The sequence below is a fragment of the Erinaceus europaeus genome, chromosome X (genome assembly GCF_950295315.1).
Source record: "Erinaceus europaeus chromosome X, mEriEur2.1, whole genome shotgun sequence".
Lineage (NCBI taxonomy): Eukaryota > Metazoa > Chordata > Mammalia > Eulipotyphla > Erinaceidae > Erinaceus > Erinaceus europaeus.
The window spans coordinates 4434674-4455123 of NC_080185.1; the positions used below are offsets into that span (position 1 = coordinate 4434674).

Sequence of the window (20450 nt, forward strand, 5' to 3'; positions counted from 1 at the left end):
TGCAGGAATGAATGACAAGCCTGAGCTCCAGAGCAGTAGCCCCCAGGAAAAGGAACGCAAGCATTACGCACATTGGGATGCGCTGATGGAATCCAATCTAGCTGGCTCTTCCCTGTGGAGAGCTGCAAGCCATAGATACTGCTGCTTTAGCCTGAGAAGCTTTGCTATTACTAGATGATTCAACCAATTATTGAATTGCCTGAAGTTTTCTTAGAATTCATTTTAAAACTATTCTTAAACATAAACACTTGACTTAGCTAACTACTTTGAGCTGAGACGAGCTTATCATGAAAGCACATAAACATTAAGAGACAACAAAATCCTTATCTCCTAGGAAATGGATTTACAGGCAGGGAAAGCAGACTCTAACTAGTAACTTAGAGGAACTGGAGCTAAAGGAGGGTACTTCATAAGTTACTAGCATCTCCAAAAAGTGTTGATTGAGCCCTTCCTTTCTAGAAGGCTCTGTGCCCACGATCTCACATTAGTGACTGAATTCCCTAACTTTGGAGAAAAAAAACATCTGAAGTCCATACATGTTGTCTCATGATGTTGTGACACAGTTTCACATGTCTCTTGTGGAAACTAATTTTGCTGACTCACAAGCACATGAATTTCAAAGTATCTTGTTTCCTGGGGATCAAGAAGGGACATATAAGTAAGGGAATTTAAAAAATCTTTTATGTGAGACACAGAGATAAACCAAAATCAGAGCACTGTTCTTCCATTTTTATGTGGTGCAGGGGATGGAACTCAGGGCCTCACACAGGCAAAGAAGGCATGTGCTATACTTGTTGAGCCCTCTTCCCAGCCCTAGAGGAATTTTTAAAGTTTGGTTTACATCCTTTAGGTTCGAGAGACTACATACAGGTATTATTTGGTAAAGTGATGTTTCTAAATATGCTAAGTGCCTCTTAACCAGATGACACCAGATGTCACTACTTAATAAAACAAGGGGGTCCGTCTGACGGATAGAGAACTGAGGTGCCATCTCTCCTTTTCTCTGACTTGCTGTGTGACCTTAAGGCAGCTCTACTTCTCCCTTCTGGATCTCAGATGTATATGATTTAAAAATAGAGCACAAAATGGTGGCTTCCAAAATTGTGAGGTGTTTATCAAGTTTTCAAGCACATACAATCTAATGTTAATATTTTACAAAAAGAATAGAAACAGCCACACCCAGTGCCTTCCACAGTTTGGTAGGCAAGAAAAGTGTGGATTGAATTAGACACAAATGGCAAACAGTATTTTTATTAAATATTATCATGACATGTAATTTAATAAAACCAGGGCATGTTGAAATTATAAGCAAACTATGTCTAATTACTAGGCCTCATTCTGAATGCCGAAATTCCTAGATTTTTCTTCCCGTTGTGCTCATTTGGCACCTGGAAAATAATCTTTTCAATTCACTTCTACAACTAGTGACGCACAATTTATATGTGTGTCATATAATAATATCTATAGAGGAATTTGCATTGCTAAGCCACATATGAAAACTATTCCACAGTATAAAACAACCCCCCCCCCAGGTCTCATCAAATTTCAGAAGCAATGATGATTAACAGTTGATTTGGTGGAAAATTACTTTATGCTTTCAAAGCCAGCAACACTGCCAGAAGCGGGGAGAATCAACAAAAGAACATGACCGGTGCATTAAATCCACAGGACATATTATACAAGAGGTCGTTAACAAGCAAGGTGAAGGACAGGCTTGATCACCAGGTAAAGTTAATAAAAGACCCTTTGGCCAAGATTTCCATGACAAAGCTGTGCTAATTTTCTCGGGAAGAATCTGCTCTAGTGGTGAGTCACTGCCCTTTTACTGGCATTATTCTAATGATATGAGATAGAAGAAAAGGTCACGATTCAGATCAATGACATCTTTGGATGACAGAGTGGGTGAGTCACCAAATGAAATTAATGTTGAAGCGTGGTTACCATTTTTGTGGTATATACTCTCCCCAGATACACTCCATGTCTAACACATCCAGTGAGGGATTTCAAGAGAGTTGGTTGCTAGGTTTCAGCCTCATTGAAAGTTCTTCATCTTAGTAGAGGAGAAGTATGGAAAATTTTCAAGCAGATAAGATTAAATGTACCATGAGGCAATCAAAGGATCAGATGTCTCCAACTGACAGAAAATATGAAAGTAAGAAAGCCAAAGTTGCGTGAACTTTAGAACACATCTTAACCATTCATTTCACTTTAGAGAAGACAGTGACAGTCAGAAAGGGAAAGGACCTGCCTCTGATAGCACATTTGGTCGCAAGAAGGGGCTCACCTCATCTGTCTCCTCAGTCAATGTGCTTCATAAACACTGAGTATTTTGGTTCATATATTTCATTTGCGGACTTTGAGTTTTAAAAAAAACTTTCCTATTAGTGACAATGGAAAGCAGCAACCAAATGAACAAGATGTCTTTCTTTTTCTTATTATTTATTTATTTTCCCTTTTTGTTGCCCTTGTTGTTTAACATTGTTGTGGTTCTTGATGCCGTTATTGTTGGATAGGACAGAAAGAAGTGGAGAGAGGAGGGGAAGACAGAGGGGGAGAGAAAGACAGACACCTGCAGACCTGCTTCACCGCCTGTGAAGCGACTCCCTTGCAGGTGGGGAGCCTGGGGCTCGAACCGGGATCCTTACACTGGTCCTTGTGCTTGGCGCCACGTGCGCTTAACCCACTGGCCATCGCCCAACTCCCACAAGAAGTCTTTTGAAAACATCTGTCAAGTTTGTTAGCTTCTTAATTGTTTAAAAACATTTATTCTCAAGATGCGCTTTAATGCCTCACCAAAGAAAGCTTGCAAATGAAGACTGAACATATGAAAGCTCAAACTCATACGTCATTAAGGGACTGCCAATAAAAATAACAATGAGATCCCATTCCAGCCCTCTGAGGCTGGTGAAAGCCTCGCACCCTGACAAGCCCTAGTGCTGGTGATGATGTAGAGAAGTAAGAACTCCCACCCACCGCTGGTGGCAGTGCAAATGGTGCAGTCAGTTTGGGAAGCAGTTTGAAAGTCTTTCATAAAACTTACTATGACATTCAGCAAGTATGCTTCTCATATTTCACCAAATGAAACAGAAAATGGGTGGGCTATCACAGCTTTACTCATATTTGCCCAAACCTGGAAGCAACCAGGACAGCCATCAAAAGGTGAAATAATTAAGAAACTGTGGTACATCCAGGTCCAGGTCCAGGTCATGGACCATTATTCAGAACTAAGAAGAAATAAATTGTCAGACACAGAAAAGACAGGGAGAATGTTTAGTGAATACTGTCAGGTGGGAGATACCAAGCAGAAAATGTGACACACTGCCATGATTCCAACCAAATGCTGTTGTGGAAAAGGAGAACCTATGGAGAATGTGAGAACATGAGTGCTTGCCCAGAACTAGAGGAGAGGGAGGTAGGATGTTTAAGGCAGTGAGCCCACAATGGCTGATGCCGGTCAGACTACATCTGTCCCCACCACAGACGGCATAGGTGGGAGTGTGAGCCCTCCTGTCCAGTGTGTGACTACTGAAATGAACACATACACCTCTCTGGTTTGAGGTGCTGATGTTCTGGGCTAGGGTGGGGGAGAATATGGTAACTATATTTCCCACTCAATTTTGCCGTAAACTTTGCTTTGCCATTGGGACACTGCTGTTTTAAAGAGCTGATGACTAGCCAAAAAACTACCCATAAAGGGGCTGCAGCTTCTGCTCGTATTGTGTGTTAATCACCCCACACAACCAAGATACACATACATTGCAGTGTGTGTGTTTAACCAGGTATACCACCGCCTGGTCTGCTTTTTAATTTACAACTTAAGAGATTTTTCTTTCTTCCTTTTATAGGACTTTATTTTTATGTGTTTCTCCCCTTTTCTCCTGAAACCTTTGCTTTGGTGCAATACACCACACTTAGGCCACGTTTACTTTGTGTTTTCCAACTCTTTCCTTATTACTTAATTTCTAGCTATAAGTGGGATCATACAGTATTTGTCTCTTATAGCTTATCCCACTTGAAATGATGTCTCCAAGCTCCATCCAAGATGATCAAAGGAGACAACTTCTTCATTTTTAACAGCTGAGTAATAGTCCATTGTGTATATATACCACAACTTTTTTTAGCCACACATCTGATGTAGGACATCTGGCTTGCTTCCCAGTTTTGGCTATTACAAACTGTGCAGCTATGAACATAGGTATACATATATATCTTCTTCTAATATTTGATTTACTTATATTGGATAGAGACAGAGAGAAATTGAGCAGAAAAGGGAGATAAGGAAGAGACAGAGAGACACCTATAGCTCTGTTTCACCACTTGTGAGTTTCACCCCTGCAGGTGGAGGTTGGGGACTTGAACTGGGGTCCTTGAGCACTGTGTGTGCTTAACCAGATGCAGTACCACCTGGCCCCCACAGAGCTCTCCTAATCAGTCTTTTCAGTTCCTTGGTATAAATCCCTGGGAGAGAAATTGCTGGGTCAAAAGTTAGGTCCATTTTAATGTTCTGAGAAATCTCCAAACTGTTTTCGACAAGGGCTGAGCCAATTTACAATCCCATCAGCAGTGTAGAAGTGTCCCTTCCTCCTTGCATACTCCCCAACATTCACTGTCACTGTCCTTTTTTAAAAATTTATTTATAAAACAGAAACATTGACAAAACCATAGGATAAGAGGGGTACAACTCCACACAATTCTCACCATCAGAATTCCACATTGCATCTCCTCCCCTGATAGCTTTCCTATTCTTTATCCCTCTGGGAGTAGGGACCCAGGGTCATTATGGGATGCAGAAGGGGGAAGGTCTGGCTTCTTTAATTGCTTCCCCGCTGAACATGGGCATTGACAGGTCAATCCATACTCCCAGCCTGTCTCTCTCTTTCCCTAGTGGGGTGGGGTTGTCTGTCCAGGGAATTCTGGTTGGCATCATGCTGGCATCTGCAACCTGGTGGCTGAAGAGAGTTAACATATAAAGCCAAACAAGTTGTTTACTAATAATGAACAGAAAGGCTGAAATAGTGCAGATGAAGAGTTGGAGGGGGTGTCTCCATTTTTTAGATAGCTAGTAGACCTATTTTAGTTCTATTCCAAAGAGCCTGTGACAAAAAAAAAAAAAAACCAGTCACTGTCTTTTTTAATGACATTCTCACAGATATAAAGTAGTATCTCATTGTTTTTATTTGCATTTCTCTGATTACCAGTGATTTTGAGCACTTTCTCATTTGTCTGTTGGCCCTTTGGGTCTCTTCTGTTGGCCCTTCTAGATCCATATCCTTGCCCCATTTTATAATGCAGTTGTTTGTGTTTTTGGTGCAAAGTTTGCTGAATTCTTTGTATGTTTTGGTTATTAGGCTTTTTTTTTCCTGAGGCTTTTCCAGAGGTGTGACCATGGAGTAACAGCTGCCTCATGTAGCTCCCCTGATCAACAAGATAGTGCAACAAAAAATTACCTGAAGACACAACAAAATATATTCTGGATTTCTTCAGAAACTCATTAAACCACAGGTGAATGCAGATATATGTGGTCGGTGGATGGAAAAGAGGTGTGGGAGAGACTGTTAGGACTTAAGAAGTAATACTTAGTAACAGCTGGTGCCATTTGGGAGGTTAAGAAGCAAGGCACATTGCTGGTGGCAGGAATGTGGGTCTGGGTGCTTAACCTGTGAAATCAAGGGTACAGGTTAGTGAACTACCAATAAGGACTCACCAGTGTTTAAGGTGAAAAAGCTATCTGACAATTAAAGCCCTGAGTTTGGCTCAGTCTTCCACATTTGCTAGAAAAATTAACCACAACCAACCAACTTGCAGAGGTATGGATGGCACCCTTTCCCAACAGTGGCACTTTGCCATTAGGATCCAAAAGCTAAAGCAACAAATATAAAAAAAATATCATCTGAGGGGAGTCGGGCGGTGGCGCAGCGGGTTAAGCGCAGGTGGCACAAAGCACAAGGACTGACGTAAGGATCCCGGTTCGAGCCCCCGACTCCCCACCTGCAGGGGAGTCGCTTCACAGGCGGTGAAGCAGGTCTGCAGGTGTCTGTCTTTCTCTCCCCCTCTGTCTTGCCCTCCTCTCTCCATTTCTCTCTGTCCTATCCAACAACAATGACATCAATAACCACAACAATGTTAAACAACAAGGGCAACAAAAGGGAAAATAAATAAATATAAAAAAAAATTTAAAAAAAAAAATATCATCTGAAAACTTACCAATTTAACAACTGTGACTTTAAAGTAAGTCAGTCATTTAGCCACAATTGGGTTTAGGCATATGTGGTCAGTTGATGGAAAAGGAATGAGGGAGAGAATCTCATGACTTAAAAAGCCATACTCAGTGGCAGCTGGTGCCATTTTTGTAGTTACAGAGAAGAGAACATAGTCTGAGGACAGAAGGTAGGGAACTTCTGAGGCATTAACCTGTGAACTTGGGGGCATCAGATATTGAACTGCCCACAAAGATCACCAGGATTTTAGGCAAAAATCTGGCTGAGAACTAAACAAGCTTTCAATTCTATTCCACTGGTCTGTGTGTCTATTTTGGTTCCATACCAAGCAGTTTTGATCACGGTAACCTGTAGTACAGTTTGAGATCAGAAAGTGTGCTGTCTCCAGCCATATTCTTTTTTCTCAAGATTGCTTTGGTAAGCCTAGGACTTTCTGGTTCCAGATAAAGTATTGTAGCTTTTGTTCTATTCCTTTAAAGAAAATTTCCCACCAATTTTAAGAGCCCATACTATAATCAAAACAGCTGGATCCAAACAGAGACATGGAAACCAATGAAATAGAAATGAAATCCCAGAAATTAGATCCAGATCAAATTGCTGGGGTTTACAGTTAGCAATATATTTATAAGTATATATAATATATAAATAAGTATATTTATATACTTTTCCCATATTTAGGAGCTACTCTCTTCCCTGGTCTAGCTTTCTGGTCCCTTTTCCAACTATGACACCATCCCCCCAGACAATAACTAAGGTCACCTGTATATTAGATATAAGGCCCAGGCCAATTGGAATATACCTAAAATAGACCTACCAGCTTTTTCCAAAACACAGACCCCAAATCGTCATCTACAATATTCTTGACTTTAGGTTCATGATTAGTCAACAATTTGTTCTGCTTTATATCTTAACTCTTTTTCAGCCACCAGGTTCCAGATGATACCATGATGCCAGCCAGACCTCCCTGGGCCGACCGACCCCAGTAATGTGTCCTGGAGCCTCACTTCCCCAGAGCTATGCCCCATTAGGTAAAAAGAGAGACAAGATGGGAGTATGGACCGACCTGTCAACACCCATGTTCAGAGGGGAAGCAAATATAAAAGCCAAACCTTCCACCTTCTGTACCCCATAATGATCCTGGGTTCATACTCCTAGAGGGGTAAAAATAGGAAAGTTATCAGGGGAGGGAATGGGGTATGGAGTTCTGGTAGTGGGAATTGTATAGAAATATACCCCTCTTATCCCATGGTCTTGTCAGTGTTTCCATTTTATAAATAAGTTTTTTAAACGGTGGGAAAAAAAAAGAAATTAGATCCTACACCTCAGCACAAGCAGTTTCTGACAAGGAGACTGAAAACATTAGACGGGGAAAGAAGAGTCTCTTCAACAAGTTGGGGTGGAGAAAATTGGGTTGAAATATGCAAACGAGTGAAAATGGACCACTACATATCACCATCCACAAAAGTCAATTCCAAGTGAATCAAAGACATGGACATTAGATCAGAAACCATCAAATACAGAAAAGAAAACATTGGCAGAACCGTTCATGATCTATATTACAGAAAAATGTCTTCAAAAGACTCAAGTCCAACAACAATAACAACAACAAAAACAAAACAAACAAACAATGGGATTACATCAAACTAAAGTTCTGCACATCAAAGGGAACCAGCACCCAAATAGAAAGACATCCTATAGAATGGGAGAAGGTCTGTATAAGATATACAGCAGATAAAGACTAATATCCAAAATAACAAACTCAGTAAACTGAAGAACAAAAATACAAACAACCCCATTATAAAACAGGGACAAAGGAGGGGAAGGTTCAGCTCCTGGAACATGATGGCAGAGGAGGACCTAGTGGGGATTGAATTGTTATGTGGAAAACTGAAAAATGTTATGCATGTACAAATTATTGTATTTTCTTACCAAATATAAACCATTAAACCCCCCCATAAAGAAAAAAGAAAAAGAAAACAGGAACAGGGCATGGAGAGAACCTTCACCTGGAAAGTGATACAGAGGGCCAACAGAGTTTTGAGAAAATGCTCAAAGTCATTGATTAGCAGACAAATGCAAATAAAGACAACAGTGAGATACCACTTTATTCCTGTGAGTACATCGGAAATTCTGTGAGTCATAAATCAGAAAGGACATTAACAACAAATGTTGGAGAAGTTGTGGGGGTAAAAGAACTCTCCTAGGAAGGTCGGGCGGTAGCGCAGCGGTTTAAGCGCACATGGTGCAAAGCATGAGCACTGGTGTAAGGATCCCAGTTCGAGCCTCTGGCTCCCCACTGGCAGGGGGGGTCGCTTCACAAGCGGTGAAGCAGTTCTGCATGTGTCTATCTTTCTCTCCCCCGCTTTGTCTTCCCTTCCTCGCTTGATTTCTCTCTGTCCTATCAACAACAACAGCAATGACAACAATAATAATAACAGCAACGTTAAACAACAAGGGCAAAAAAGGGGAAAAATTACTCTCCAGCACTGTGAGTGGGAATGCAATTTGGCCCTACACCTGTGGAGACAGTCTGGAGACATCTAAGAAGGCTATCAGGGGAGGGGGTGGGATATGGAGATTGGGTGGTGGGAATTGTGTGGAGTTGTACCCCTCCTATCCTATGGTTTTGTTAATTAATCCTTTCTCAAATAAAAAAAATAATAATTAAAAAAAAGAAGGCTAGAAATGGGTCTCCTCTATGACCCTCCCCTGGATATACAGCCAAAGGAAGCAAATGCACCTATATAGAGATTATGGATAACCAGTTCGTGGCAGCACAATTTGTAATAACCAAAACTTGGAAGCAACTCAAATGCCCAAGCATAGATGGGTAGCCAAGAAAATTGTAATATGTATTACCCAGCTGTTAAAAACAACCAAGCCATCTCCTTCATCTTATCTTGTGTGGAGCTTGAAGAATCATGTTCAATGAGATCAGCCAAAATGAGGAGGATGAATACTCAATCTTAGCAACTGAGAAATTAGAACAGAAATGGAAAACATAGTAAAAGCTTCTGCTGGGTTTAGTTTATTGCACAAAAGCAAAGGACTCTGGGGAGGGAGGGCTGGGAAGGATTTGGGCAGGTTGGGGGAGCACCTGTTACCATGCACAAGTACTTGGGTTCAAGCCCTCACTCAGTTCCTACCTGCAGTGAGAAAGCCTCAAGAGCAGTGAAGCAGGTCTTTGGGGTCTGTCACTCCCTTGCTTCTCTATTTCTTTGTATACCCAAATAAATGAATGCATTCTATTTAATAAAGGAATACATATTTATAATTTTAAAATGATAAGAGTACAAGAATTCAGAGGGAAGAGCCAGCGAGGGCACAGGGATGAGGCTGTCATCTACAAGCCAGAGAGAAGCCAGTCCTAACATGGCCTCAACCCTGGATGGGAGACAATGATTTCCGTGTTGCTTGAACCACCACATCTGCGTTTCTCTGCCACGGAAGTCCAGGCACACTGACAATACCGTTAACTGCCATGGAAAGGCCGAAGAGATAGTTCACAGGGTAGGGCACCTGCCATGCCATGCACACAGCTCAGTTTCAAGCCCTGCCACCGCATAGGAGGTGCTATGGTACAAGAGGAACCTTTGGAATTGTGGTGCGTCACCACAGCTTAGCCTGGGAGCACACGTGTGACAAGGCTCCACCTCAGCAAAATAATTAAAGCAGCCAGCCTGCTATAACTGTGTTTCGGCCGGTAGCCAGCAACACACTTACACCGACTCCTATACAAGAATAGGTGCATGGCAGCCTGTAACTTCTTGTGATGGATGCTCACAAAGGAAGCACTTCTCAACCCACCTCCAACTTTACGTGGTGTGTGACTATACCATCCCATCATGTTCTCCTATCCAAGGGGAAAGGGTACACAGAGCCTGTTAGCAGGCAGTGGGGCTCCTGGAGGTGTCTATAATTCATTCTGCCATGGTGGGACAAGGCCCTTCTGTCAAGCTAGAGGAGCTGTTCTGCCTTCTCTTACTTGCTCTTTTTTGTTTTTTTGAGCTTCTATACACTTCCCACTCAAATATTATTATTTTCTCTTAAATTTATCATCTCCCACTCTCAGAAGGTTAGAAGTGGACCTACCCTATGACTCTGCAATTCCTCTCCTGGGGATATATCCTAAGGAACCAAATATACCCATCCCAAAAGATCTGTGTAAACCTATGTTCATAGCAGCACAATTTGTAATAGCCAAAACCTGGAAGCAACCCAGGTATCCAACAACAGATGAGTGGCTGAGCAAGTCGCAGTCTATATACACAATGGAATACTACTCAGCTATTAAAAAGCTCCATCTTGGATGGAGTTTGAAGGAATCACGTTATTTATGTGAGCTCAGACAGAAAGACAATGATGAATACGGGATGGTCTCATTCATAGACCTTGAAAAACAAGATCAGAAGGGAAACAAAACACAAAGCAGAACTTGGACTGGAGTTGGTGTATTGCATTGGATCGACCTTCTCGTGGTGCATCCCGTGAGTACCCATTCATTGGGGAAACTGACGATCCTTCCTAGCCGACTGAATCCACATGGATCCCAGTCACTTTCAAAGCCAGCAACAAGCAGCTCCTGACAGCTTTCAACCTGACGCTGTTGACTGGCTAAGGAAGAAGGGCAAACGCTAGAAGAAGAAGGAGAAGGAGAAGGAGAAGGAGAAGGAGAAGGAGAAGGAGAAGGAGAAGGAGAAGGAGAAGGAGAAGGAGAAGGAGAAGGAGAAGGAGAAGGAGAAGGAGAAGGAGAAGGAGAAGGAGAAGGAGAAGGAGAAGGAGAAGAAGAAGAAGAAGAAGAAGAAGAAGAAGAAGAAGAAGAAGAAGAAGAAGAAGAAGAAGAAGAAGAAGAAACCAAAGTAAAAGACCCTTGGCTGTGGGGGGGAGGAGATTTCAGGTTCTGGAACATGAAGGCAGAGGAGGACCTAGTGGGGGTTGAATTGTTATGTAGAAAACTTGGAAATGATACACATGTTAAAACTATTGTATTTTATTGTCGACTGTAAACTATTAATCCACCAAGAAAGAAATTTTTTAAAATGTAGCATCTCCCAGTTAACCAAGGGCTAAAAAAAGTTCTGGGGTTGGGAGGAGTGAGTTCAGGACCTGAAGCATGAAGGCAGAAAAGGACCTAGTGGGGGTTGAATTGTTATGTGGAAAACTGGGAAATGAGGGAAGAGGATAGATAACATAATGGTTAAGCAAACAGACTCTCATGCCTGAGGCTCCAAAGTCCCAGGTTCAATCCCCCATGCCACCATAAGCCAGAGCTGAACAGTGCTCTGGTAAAAAAAAGAAAAAACTGGGAAATGATACACATGTAAAAACTATTGTATTTTACTTTCAACTGTAAACCATTAATCGTCCAATAAAGAAATAAAAAAAAAACACCTGCACAGGGGAAGCTTCATAAGTGAGGAAGCAGGGCTACAGGTATCTGTCTCCCTATGTCCCCTTCCCTCTTGATTTCTGGCTGTCTATATCCAATAAATAAATAAATAAATAAATATAACTTTTTGAATAAAAAGGTAGCATCTCCCAGTTAACCAAAGGCTAAAAGACTCTGGGGGTGGGGGGAGTTCAGGTCCTGGAACATGAAGGCAGAGGAGGACCTAGTGGGGGTTGAATTCCTATGTGGAAAAACTGGGAAATGCTATGCATGTTCCAACTATTGCATTTTACTTTTTACTGTAAACTATTAATCCCCCAATGAAAAAATTTTTAAAAATGGAGCATCTCCCAGTTAACCAAGGCCCTGGGGCCTTATGCATTCACACTTCCACCATGAATGGCCTCCAAAACAATTTTTTTCATTCTTTACTTTTTGGGGTGAGATGGAAGGAGGAAGGGACTGAGGGAGCAAAAGAGGGAGAGGGAGAGGCAGTGAGGGAGAGGGTAAGAGGCAGACAGGGAGAGAGGAAGAGAAAGACAATAGCTCTTGTTCCAGCATCCGTGGAGCTGCTCTAGTGTCATCCAAGGTACTCCCATGAGGTGCTTGGAGTTGAACCCAGGGTTTAAAGCAGCAAGGAACATGACCTACCGACTGAGCTACTGTCTAGTCCCTAAACTTTTCATAATTCTAGTTGGCTTCAGTTGAGTTCAAAGGGTGAGCACTTAGCAGAGGCAGAGGACTGTTTGTCCCATAATAACGAACAGAAATGCTAAGGGAAAAATGCATAAAGTTCTCAATCTGCACTACATCCAATTTTAGGGGGGAAATTGAATATGGAAATGTGAACAGATTTCATTTTTCATAGCCCACAAACATTTGCATCTTCTAATGTGAATATTTGTAAAGCAACAAAATCTGGCTATGCAATATAGTGTTTCTCTTTAAGGCATACATTTCTATAGTTTTCAGAGGTGAGGAAAGCAGAGTTCATTTCTACCGATTCATTCTGGATGTGCGCATTAACAGGCCAGAGCTAAATGTGATCAGCTCTGGTGGCTGCAGTAGAGCACTGGCCTGGCCTCGAACCCAGAGCCAGAATGACTGTCAGCACTACTGACAGTGGGCCACATGTCCTCAGCAGGCTTCTATTGAAGCACTGGCCTGCCTGTGTTCCAGGAGGCCTCAAGCCAGGGCAGTCCCTGGGCGCTGTGTTCACAAAGCACACTTCCAGCCACTCTACTGCCGGACTTGTGTGCAGACAGAAAAGTGTGCCTCCTGTGTGCCCCTGGGTTTCCAAAGGACCACAGACTGTGGGGAAGACTGGGGTAGGGGCAGCTGAGAGAGGGGATGTGTTCCAGGGCTTCAGAGCAGAGCAGAGTCCTGGAGTAAACTACACAAGGTTATCCAGACAACTGGTAAATGGGAGGAGATATTTACACAGCATACATGCGGCAAGTGACTAATAGTGAACATTTAAACTGAATTGCTACATCTCTACAAAAGAAAAAAGAAATAATGACCCAGTAATAAAGTGGGCCAAAGAACTAAAGAGTTTCCTAAAGAAGACACATGGCCCACAGACACGTAAAGAAATGCTCCACTTCAGTTATCTTAGAGAAATGCAAATTAAAACTACACTGAGATAGCATCTCACAACTGACAGAATGGTTTCCATCAACAAACCAGGAATGACAGGTGTTGGAGAGGTTGTAAAAAAAAAAAAGTGGGGGAGCACATCTACAGTGCTGGTGGGAATGCAAACTGGTACAGCCCCTTTGGAAAACTGTATGGAGAAATTTTTTTCTTTATTTGGAGCATTAAACGTTTAGAGTTGACAGGAAAATATAGTAGCTGTACATGTGTAACATTTCTCACGTTTCTGAATAACCCTCTAACACCCCCACTCCCACCTAGGTCTTCCTCTGCCATCATGTTCCAGGACATGAACAATGTATAGAGTCCTTAACCAAATGAAAATGGAAGTACCTTACGACCCAGCAAGACCTCCTGAGCATTTATCTAGTGGGCACTCAAACACCAGTCAGAAGGGACATATACACCTCTATGTTTGTAGCTGCATTATTCACAGAAGCCAGAGTGGAGCCACCAAGTCAGTGACTTTATTTATTTTTTTTAACCAGAGCACTTCTTAGCTCTGGCTTATGGTGGTACAGGGGATTGAACCTGGGACCTTAAGAGCCTCAGCCATTACAGTTTACATGACCATTATGCTGTTTCTCCCTTATCTTTTTTTTTTTTTCAGAAAGTCACAAATAAGGAATCTTACTTTCCCCAATGACTTACCAGTATGAGTGGCCCACCACTGGTGGAATAGCTCAGGCCCTTCCTGTCTCTTTCTCCCTCACTCCCCCACATCAGTCTGCACTAGTCTACCATGACTACCTTGGATGAATTCTCTATGGTTTAAAGAGGCCAAGTGTAGAAAACTAGAGACTAATGAACTTACTAGTAATTGAATCAGGACACTCAAAGTGGCATTATGAACATTTTTTAATGACAACAGATGGTAAATTTATACAAATTACAGGCTAGGATACAATGAATACAAAATCTATCCAGTTAACAGTTAGAAAAGCATCACTTACAAAAGGAAATATGATTCAAGTGGCGAAAGAACTCCAGCCCCCCATTTCGCTAAGTACACACAGCTTTCGACATAGCGCATCTAAGCCCTGCCCCAGTCAGAGCACTATTCAATATTCAAAACTACAGCACATTCAGTGACTAGTGGTTTAAAGATTCTAACATTTGTAGCACTGATGCCAAGAGGCATCTCGTAACAGGTTCACTATGCAAAACTCAAAATAAAGAGTATGTGAACTTTTGCAAACTGTAAGGTGCTGTGCAGATGTTGTTAGCTATTGCTATTATTACTCCTCAGTGAAAAGTCACGAGTAAAAGGAAGACTAGTCTGTAACTGACAAATATGACTTACAGAACATTTTAAAAGGAAAGCAGGTATTAGTTTCAAGTACACATAGCAACTAAACAGGCAAGGAAAGCATGGCCCGGGTGATGGGGATCCCAGGAAGTGGACAGTTTTAGTGGACAGAGAGGCTTAAGCTATTCATAGATTCCATGTCATATATATTTACTGTTAGGTTCCCAACGTCACTGAAAAAAATTTATTTCCTCGGGTGACCTTTTCCCCTACAAAAAAAAAAAAAAAAATCCTGCCAAGTTATTAATAAGCTGCTCTGGTGCTCCAGTCCTATTCTTGAACAAATTCTCTTCAATGTAAGAAGCTAGTCTGAATTGCTAATGTTGCCTGACACCTAGGAAAGACTGGGCCTAAGTCTGCTGCTGACCTAAGACAATGGCAAACTCTCTGTGGAAGTGAAGCTACCTAGTAAATACGCCTAAGAACAATCTGCAACGTCACTTAGGCATCAATAGCACAATGAACATGGGATTATCTAAATAGAAGGGTCCTCTATCTGGATATAAGAAGACATTTACAATACAAAAAAAAAAAAAGGCAAAAACCCAGCAAGTCAACCAGTTGCCTCTTGTGGCAAAGCTGATGAGATTTTCTACGATGCAATGCTTACTTTCGCAATGCTATTCTGTCAGATTTCCATGAAACAGAGATTGTTTTGTTTTTGTTGTTTGCTTTGTTTTACGAGGTCTTATTTTATAAATGGAAGCTTTAAGCTTTTCAACTCAAAACTGAGTTTTGCTGTTACAAGGACAATAGTATGTTCCTGAAAAGCTAATGACATGGGATGTGTTCTACAAGAAACTGCATGTTTTAGCTCGGCAGGAGGAAAAATCACACTCAGGGTGAGGGGGCAAAATTGATGGAGAAGAAGGAAAAGTGTCACAAGAAATGGCATTAAATTCATAGCTTGTACTAGTCATTCAAGTGACATTTGAAAACTAAGGCCATTTTTACAATGTTTTCAAACAATAATTACTACCATGAATAATTATCTATAACGGCTCAGATATTACTCCTTTCTATACATGTTGAAGTATATACACTGTGCAACAGGAAATCAGCTAAACATTGAAAAATAAATCTGTATGTCAGATGTCCTATATTTCAGCAGCAGCAAACTAGGGAAATAACAGTTAAAACCCTAGGGGGAAAATAACTAGTTTGAAAACAAGCCTATATGATAATAAACTTAAATATCAATCCTAGCACTTGATTCTAACTTACAAACACTTGGGACTTTTTCCAAGAAGAAATCACAACTGTTTCTGTAAGTATCCCTGACTTAAATATTTGCAGAAAAATACCCATATCACTATCTACTCAGCAAACATCTGAACTCAAAACAAAAAATGATCTGATATAGGATATTAATATTTTACAGTCTAAGGTCCTCAATGTACAAGAAAACTTTGACATTATAGAAGAAATTGGGTGAATAATTTTAAATATGACAAGGCATCTAAGAGGCCATCTAGAAAAGTACCACATAGAATCACAGATTAAAACTGGGTTAGTCTACAATTTTATAGACCTGTACAACTTCACACTAAAACTGAAGTCTTTCTTTAACAAAGCACTTTACATTTCAAGTAACTGCTAAAATAAAACATTTCAACTGTAGACATTTAATTGTATCAATAGAAATAGCTCTATAGTAACCATCTTTTGTGTTTTTTCCCCTCAACAATAAACACAAATAATCATTTGATTTTTATTCCTAACAATCTCTATTCCTTCTGTCCATTCCGCAACATAAAAATAGGCGTGAGTAAACAAATCCACAATGGCAAACATTTGAAGCCAGGTCTTTGTATGAGGAACTTTTCTTAGAAAAAAGCCAATTACCCATCTGATATAATGCATATAGCTGCCAGGTAAAGTTGTAGAAAATGAACTGAAGTCACATTTTCAGTGTGTATTGGTGTGTATTGGTGTAACTTTACATGGAATTTAAATTTCCTTCTAGTTTTAATATATATTTTCCCAGGTATCTTTGCAGACTACATCCATGTGACTGGAAAGAAGATAAGACTGAGAATAGTAAAGAAATATCAGCTCTCTGCCAAGGGAAGTGCCCCACTGAGATGTAAGAGCTCTGAGGATCTCTCTCTCTCTCTCTCTCTCTCTTCTCTCTCTCCCCCTCTCTCTTTCTTCCTCTCTCTCTTTCTCCCTCTTTCTCTCTCTCTCTGCCTAACATGTGCATGTTCTCAATTTTCATGAATAAGGTTTAAAATTCCTGAAAGAAAGAGAGAATCACAGTGTATTTTTGCAGTACAAAGGACCCCATGGACCACCTAGCTACACAGAGATCATACAAGTCTGATGAGAAAGACCACTCTAGAAATCACAGCCATACTTCTGGGTGACAAAAGTCAACTATCTTCGCTGTTTACACTCCCCAAATATGCAAGAATGGATACATTGAAATATCAATCCTTATCATGTACATTTAAAAAAAAAAAGCAGTAAGGAAACATGTAAAAGGAATTTGCATAAGCCTTGCAAGAAGCCTGTCTTCACTGCTGAATGATAGAACAAATCCTTAAAGAGTTGGTCTGAAACCAAAGGACTGGGCTGTAAGGCCCTTTGGGGAGCAGGTGGGGTAACCCGGCAGGTCACAGGAATTGCAATTTCCTCCAATAAGCCAGTCCTTGGACATAGATGGGAATGATTTACCCTAGTTTTCCCCAAAAACCAATATAATGGAAGAGTCCTGTTGACTAAGAAACCACACATTATGCAAGGCTCCCCAGTGACACTTTGACTAATTCCAGGGGCCAGAATTTATTTATTTTTCTGGGAGAATTTACAAGACAAAATTCTGCGATCTAGTCTTTTCATGATAGCTAGGGAAAGTGTTTCACCATAATAAAAAAAATTAGATTTCATCAATGTATACATTTGACTATATCTAGGGAGTAAAAGCAACCTAAAGACATAATGCTATAAAACAGTGCTGTTGCATGATATTAAGCAATTCACAGCATAATGTATAATTAATTCAACATACTTATTTGAAACCAATTTAATGGTTTTAAACTCTCATTTAAAATGAGACATTCATACATTTAAATTGATGATACAAACCACCATATTTGAAGAATCAAAATTTATACTAGTGATATGTGACTTGTTAAGATTGATTTTTACATGTTCTTTTCACTTTATTGAAATGAATACCCCAAATGCATTTACCATTTAAAAAATTCACTTTAATGCGCTCAAAAGGTGATGTCCACGTTAATCCTGTTTGCCTTCACGCCACTGTCTTGAACCTTCATTCCAGGCCACATAAACAAAGAGGGCCAGCACCACGTGGACGGCGACCACTGCGACAATAGCAGCATAAAAATAGCTGTCCCTATTGGACATCCCAAGGGCGCCTATCAAGAGAAAAAAATTTCTGTTTTATTCCAAAAATTATCAAAGTAAAGAAAGTAAAGCATGCTAATTTTATTATTTATCCACTCAGCTAGTCAGAACATTAAAAACAGTAGTCTTTGGGTGATTCATTTAAAGTGTTCATTTAGAGATCGCACTGCCTTCAATCTAAAGAACATTATTTTGAATGAAAATCATATTTATCACTTCATCTTGGAATTTTGACATAAAAAAGAGGACTATTTTCTCTTCCAGTGTCTGCCACTGGAGGTACGTTTCCCCAAATGGGCCTTCTTAATGTCAGCCAACTCCTGCTCTAAGGGATCTTAAATGAAAAAATGGAGGGAATTAGGAGAAGGTTGGAAACACGGTGCACAGTGGTGGTTTCAGTGGGCAGACACCTGTCACTGGGACATAAGAAATTGTACTCATGTAACAATAACTGCCACTTATATTACTATCTCCCTAATAAAACAAATTGGAAAAAGAAAGATCTGTAAGCTACTTCACAGAAAGCCAAAAATGAATATAATGTCAAACTAAAATAACCATAGGTGGTGAAAAAGTTCATTTTATGAAACCCGACTCATTAGGAGTCAACAGAATTCTTGAAAAGCACAACAGATGAAATTTAAGAATATCCAATTCACAGACATAAAGAGGTCATAATAGGATAGGTTCTTAAATATCATTAAGGGGAACATGTCATGTTTCATGGCCTAAAATTACCTTCAAATACATAAGATTTAGTCGTGAAATATAACCCAATAGGTACAGTGATCATTAAAGCTGTGAAGAACAGGAGCGTCTTCAGGGTAGATGATAATGAGCTTTCATTTCTGGAATAAAGTAGACAAAGAGAAAATCAGAAGCCGTACCAGCATTTCCAAGCCTTCCTTAGTCTATGATGGGAGCAAATACCCACAGAGAAGATGCCCGGGAACTCTGTCCCTGCCCTGGAAGCAACGATGAGAGAAAGACTCAAAATCAGAAGGTCCTAGAGCCCTAGCTGCTAAGCTGCCTCTCACTCAGACCAGTGAGAGAGCAAGTGCAAAGGCCCATTGTAACTACGGACTTTACAATGGATGTGGCAAAGGAGAAGGAAGGCAGGAATCTACTAATGGATGCTCCTCACAAAGCATGCTGCTGATGGCTAGCTGGACACAGTCCAAGCAAGGTATGAAACTCAGAAGGAAAAGCAGCCTGTGGCAATCTCAAGGTAGCTGAAGGAAACTTCAATTTCTTTGTAATTAAGTAGCTATAGTACACTTGACATAGATTCACTGAAATGGATGCACTACTACTTTAAAGTCAATGCTTTCTATTCAGGGAATTCTATTTTCCACAGACTATATTAAAAGTCAAGGCAATACTCCAATAAAAAAGTCTCATTACAAAATAGAATAAAACTATTCTGAACAAGAGCATCAAGCTTTAGAAATTCTATGATCCCTGAAAAAGAAGTGTGATAAACTGCTATATACAACGTAAGACTATAAAGAGCAACACAATGATACCAAAAAACAAACAAACAGATAAAAACTTGGGAGCATAAAAATGCTCAATAATGGGACCGTTCCTTTGCAAATGATGTGCCTTGTTTTATGGAGAAATTAAAAAGAAGATTGATGATTACCCAGAAAATCATCATATGACAAATGAACAAGACAGATCACAAGTGCCAGTAGTCTGCACAGTAAAGGACTGTAGGCCCACTGCCTATTTCTGTAAATAAAGCTTAACTGGACCTGTTGGTCCACAGCTTTGCTAAGACTGCTCCAGAGCTGCAAAGGCATGAACTTGGGATCATACGGTCTCAGAGCTGAAAATACTAATGATCCTTCCCCCCGAATAACCTTGCAAAGCCCTGGAAAACACTATCCCAATTGCATTAAAAATATGCAAACGTGAACAGTACACCAAAATAAAATCATCTTCCCATTTGCGGTGTTCCTATTACCATTTTACTGACTTTTCAGTAAGCAGTTATGTGTCCAAGTTTGTCCTGTGGATGAGTGTAAGCAAGCAACACTAGTGAAAATGAAACAGCAAGAATCCATGACCAACCACACATATTACTTCCCACATAATAAAACTGGTGAGTCCTGTGGCTTTTCTCTCCCTTCCTTCCTCTCTCTCTCTCTCTCTCTCTCTCTCTCTCTTTCCTTGTTTTTTTTTTTCCTCATCATCTCCAAGACTTCATTGCTCTGGACTGACTTTTTCAGACAGAAGCAGACGGGTAGAGAAAGAGAGAGGCCACAGCACAGAAACTTCTTTCAGTGTGGAAGGTTTGAGCTCAAACCAAGGTCATCACACACATGGCAAAGCAGTGCACTGTCCAAATGAGTTATAATTTGCCAGCTCAGTCCTATGACTTTAACTAGACAGTTTAAGGTCATTTTCTTGTTCCTAATTTACCTATTTTAATCTTTTTAAATTAATTGATTTTACTTGATAGAACAGACAGATTGAGAGGGGAGAGAAAGAGAGACACCTG

At 40.6% G+C, this 20450-nt stretch overlaps 1 protein-coding gene across 4 annotated transcripts in view; it reads right to left on the reverse strand.

The window, feature by feature from the left end:
• The window catches only part of VMA21 (vacuolar ATPase assembly factor VMA21), a 63783-nt gene that overhangs the window by 38649 nt on the left and 4684 nt on the right, over positions 1–20450 (reverse strand). For 2 of the 4 annotated variants that reach the window (XM_007530483.3, XM_060183292.1), the window contains exons 2-3: positions 18683–18792; positions 17763–17955 (exon numbers count right to left, since the gene is read on the reverse strand). The exons of 1 other annotated variant lie outside the window; for it this stretch is intronic. In XM_007530483.3, coding sequence (XP_007530545.1) covers positions 17813–17955; positions 18683–18792 — 253 coding nt within the window. In that variant the 3' untranslated portion in view covers positions 17763–17812. Of the gene's footprint in view, positions 1–17762; positions 17956–18682; positions 18793–20450 lie in introns of those variants that run through there. One more of the 4 variants, XM_060183293.1, reaches the window with a different exon arrangement.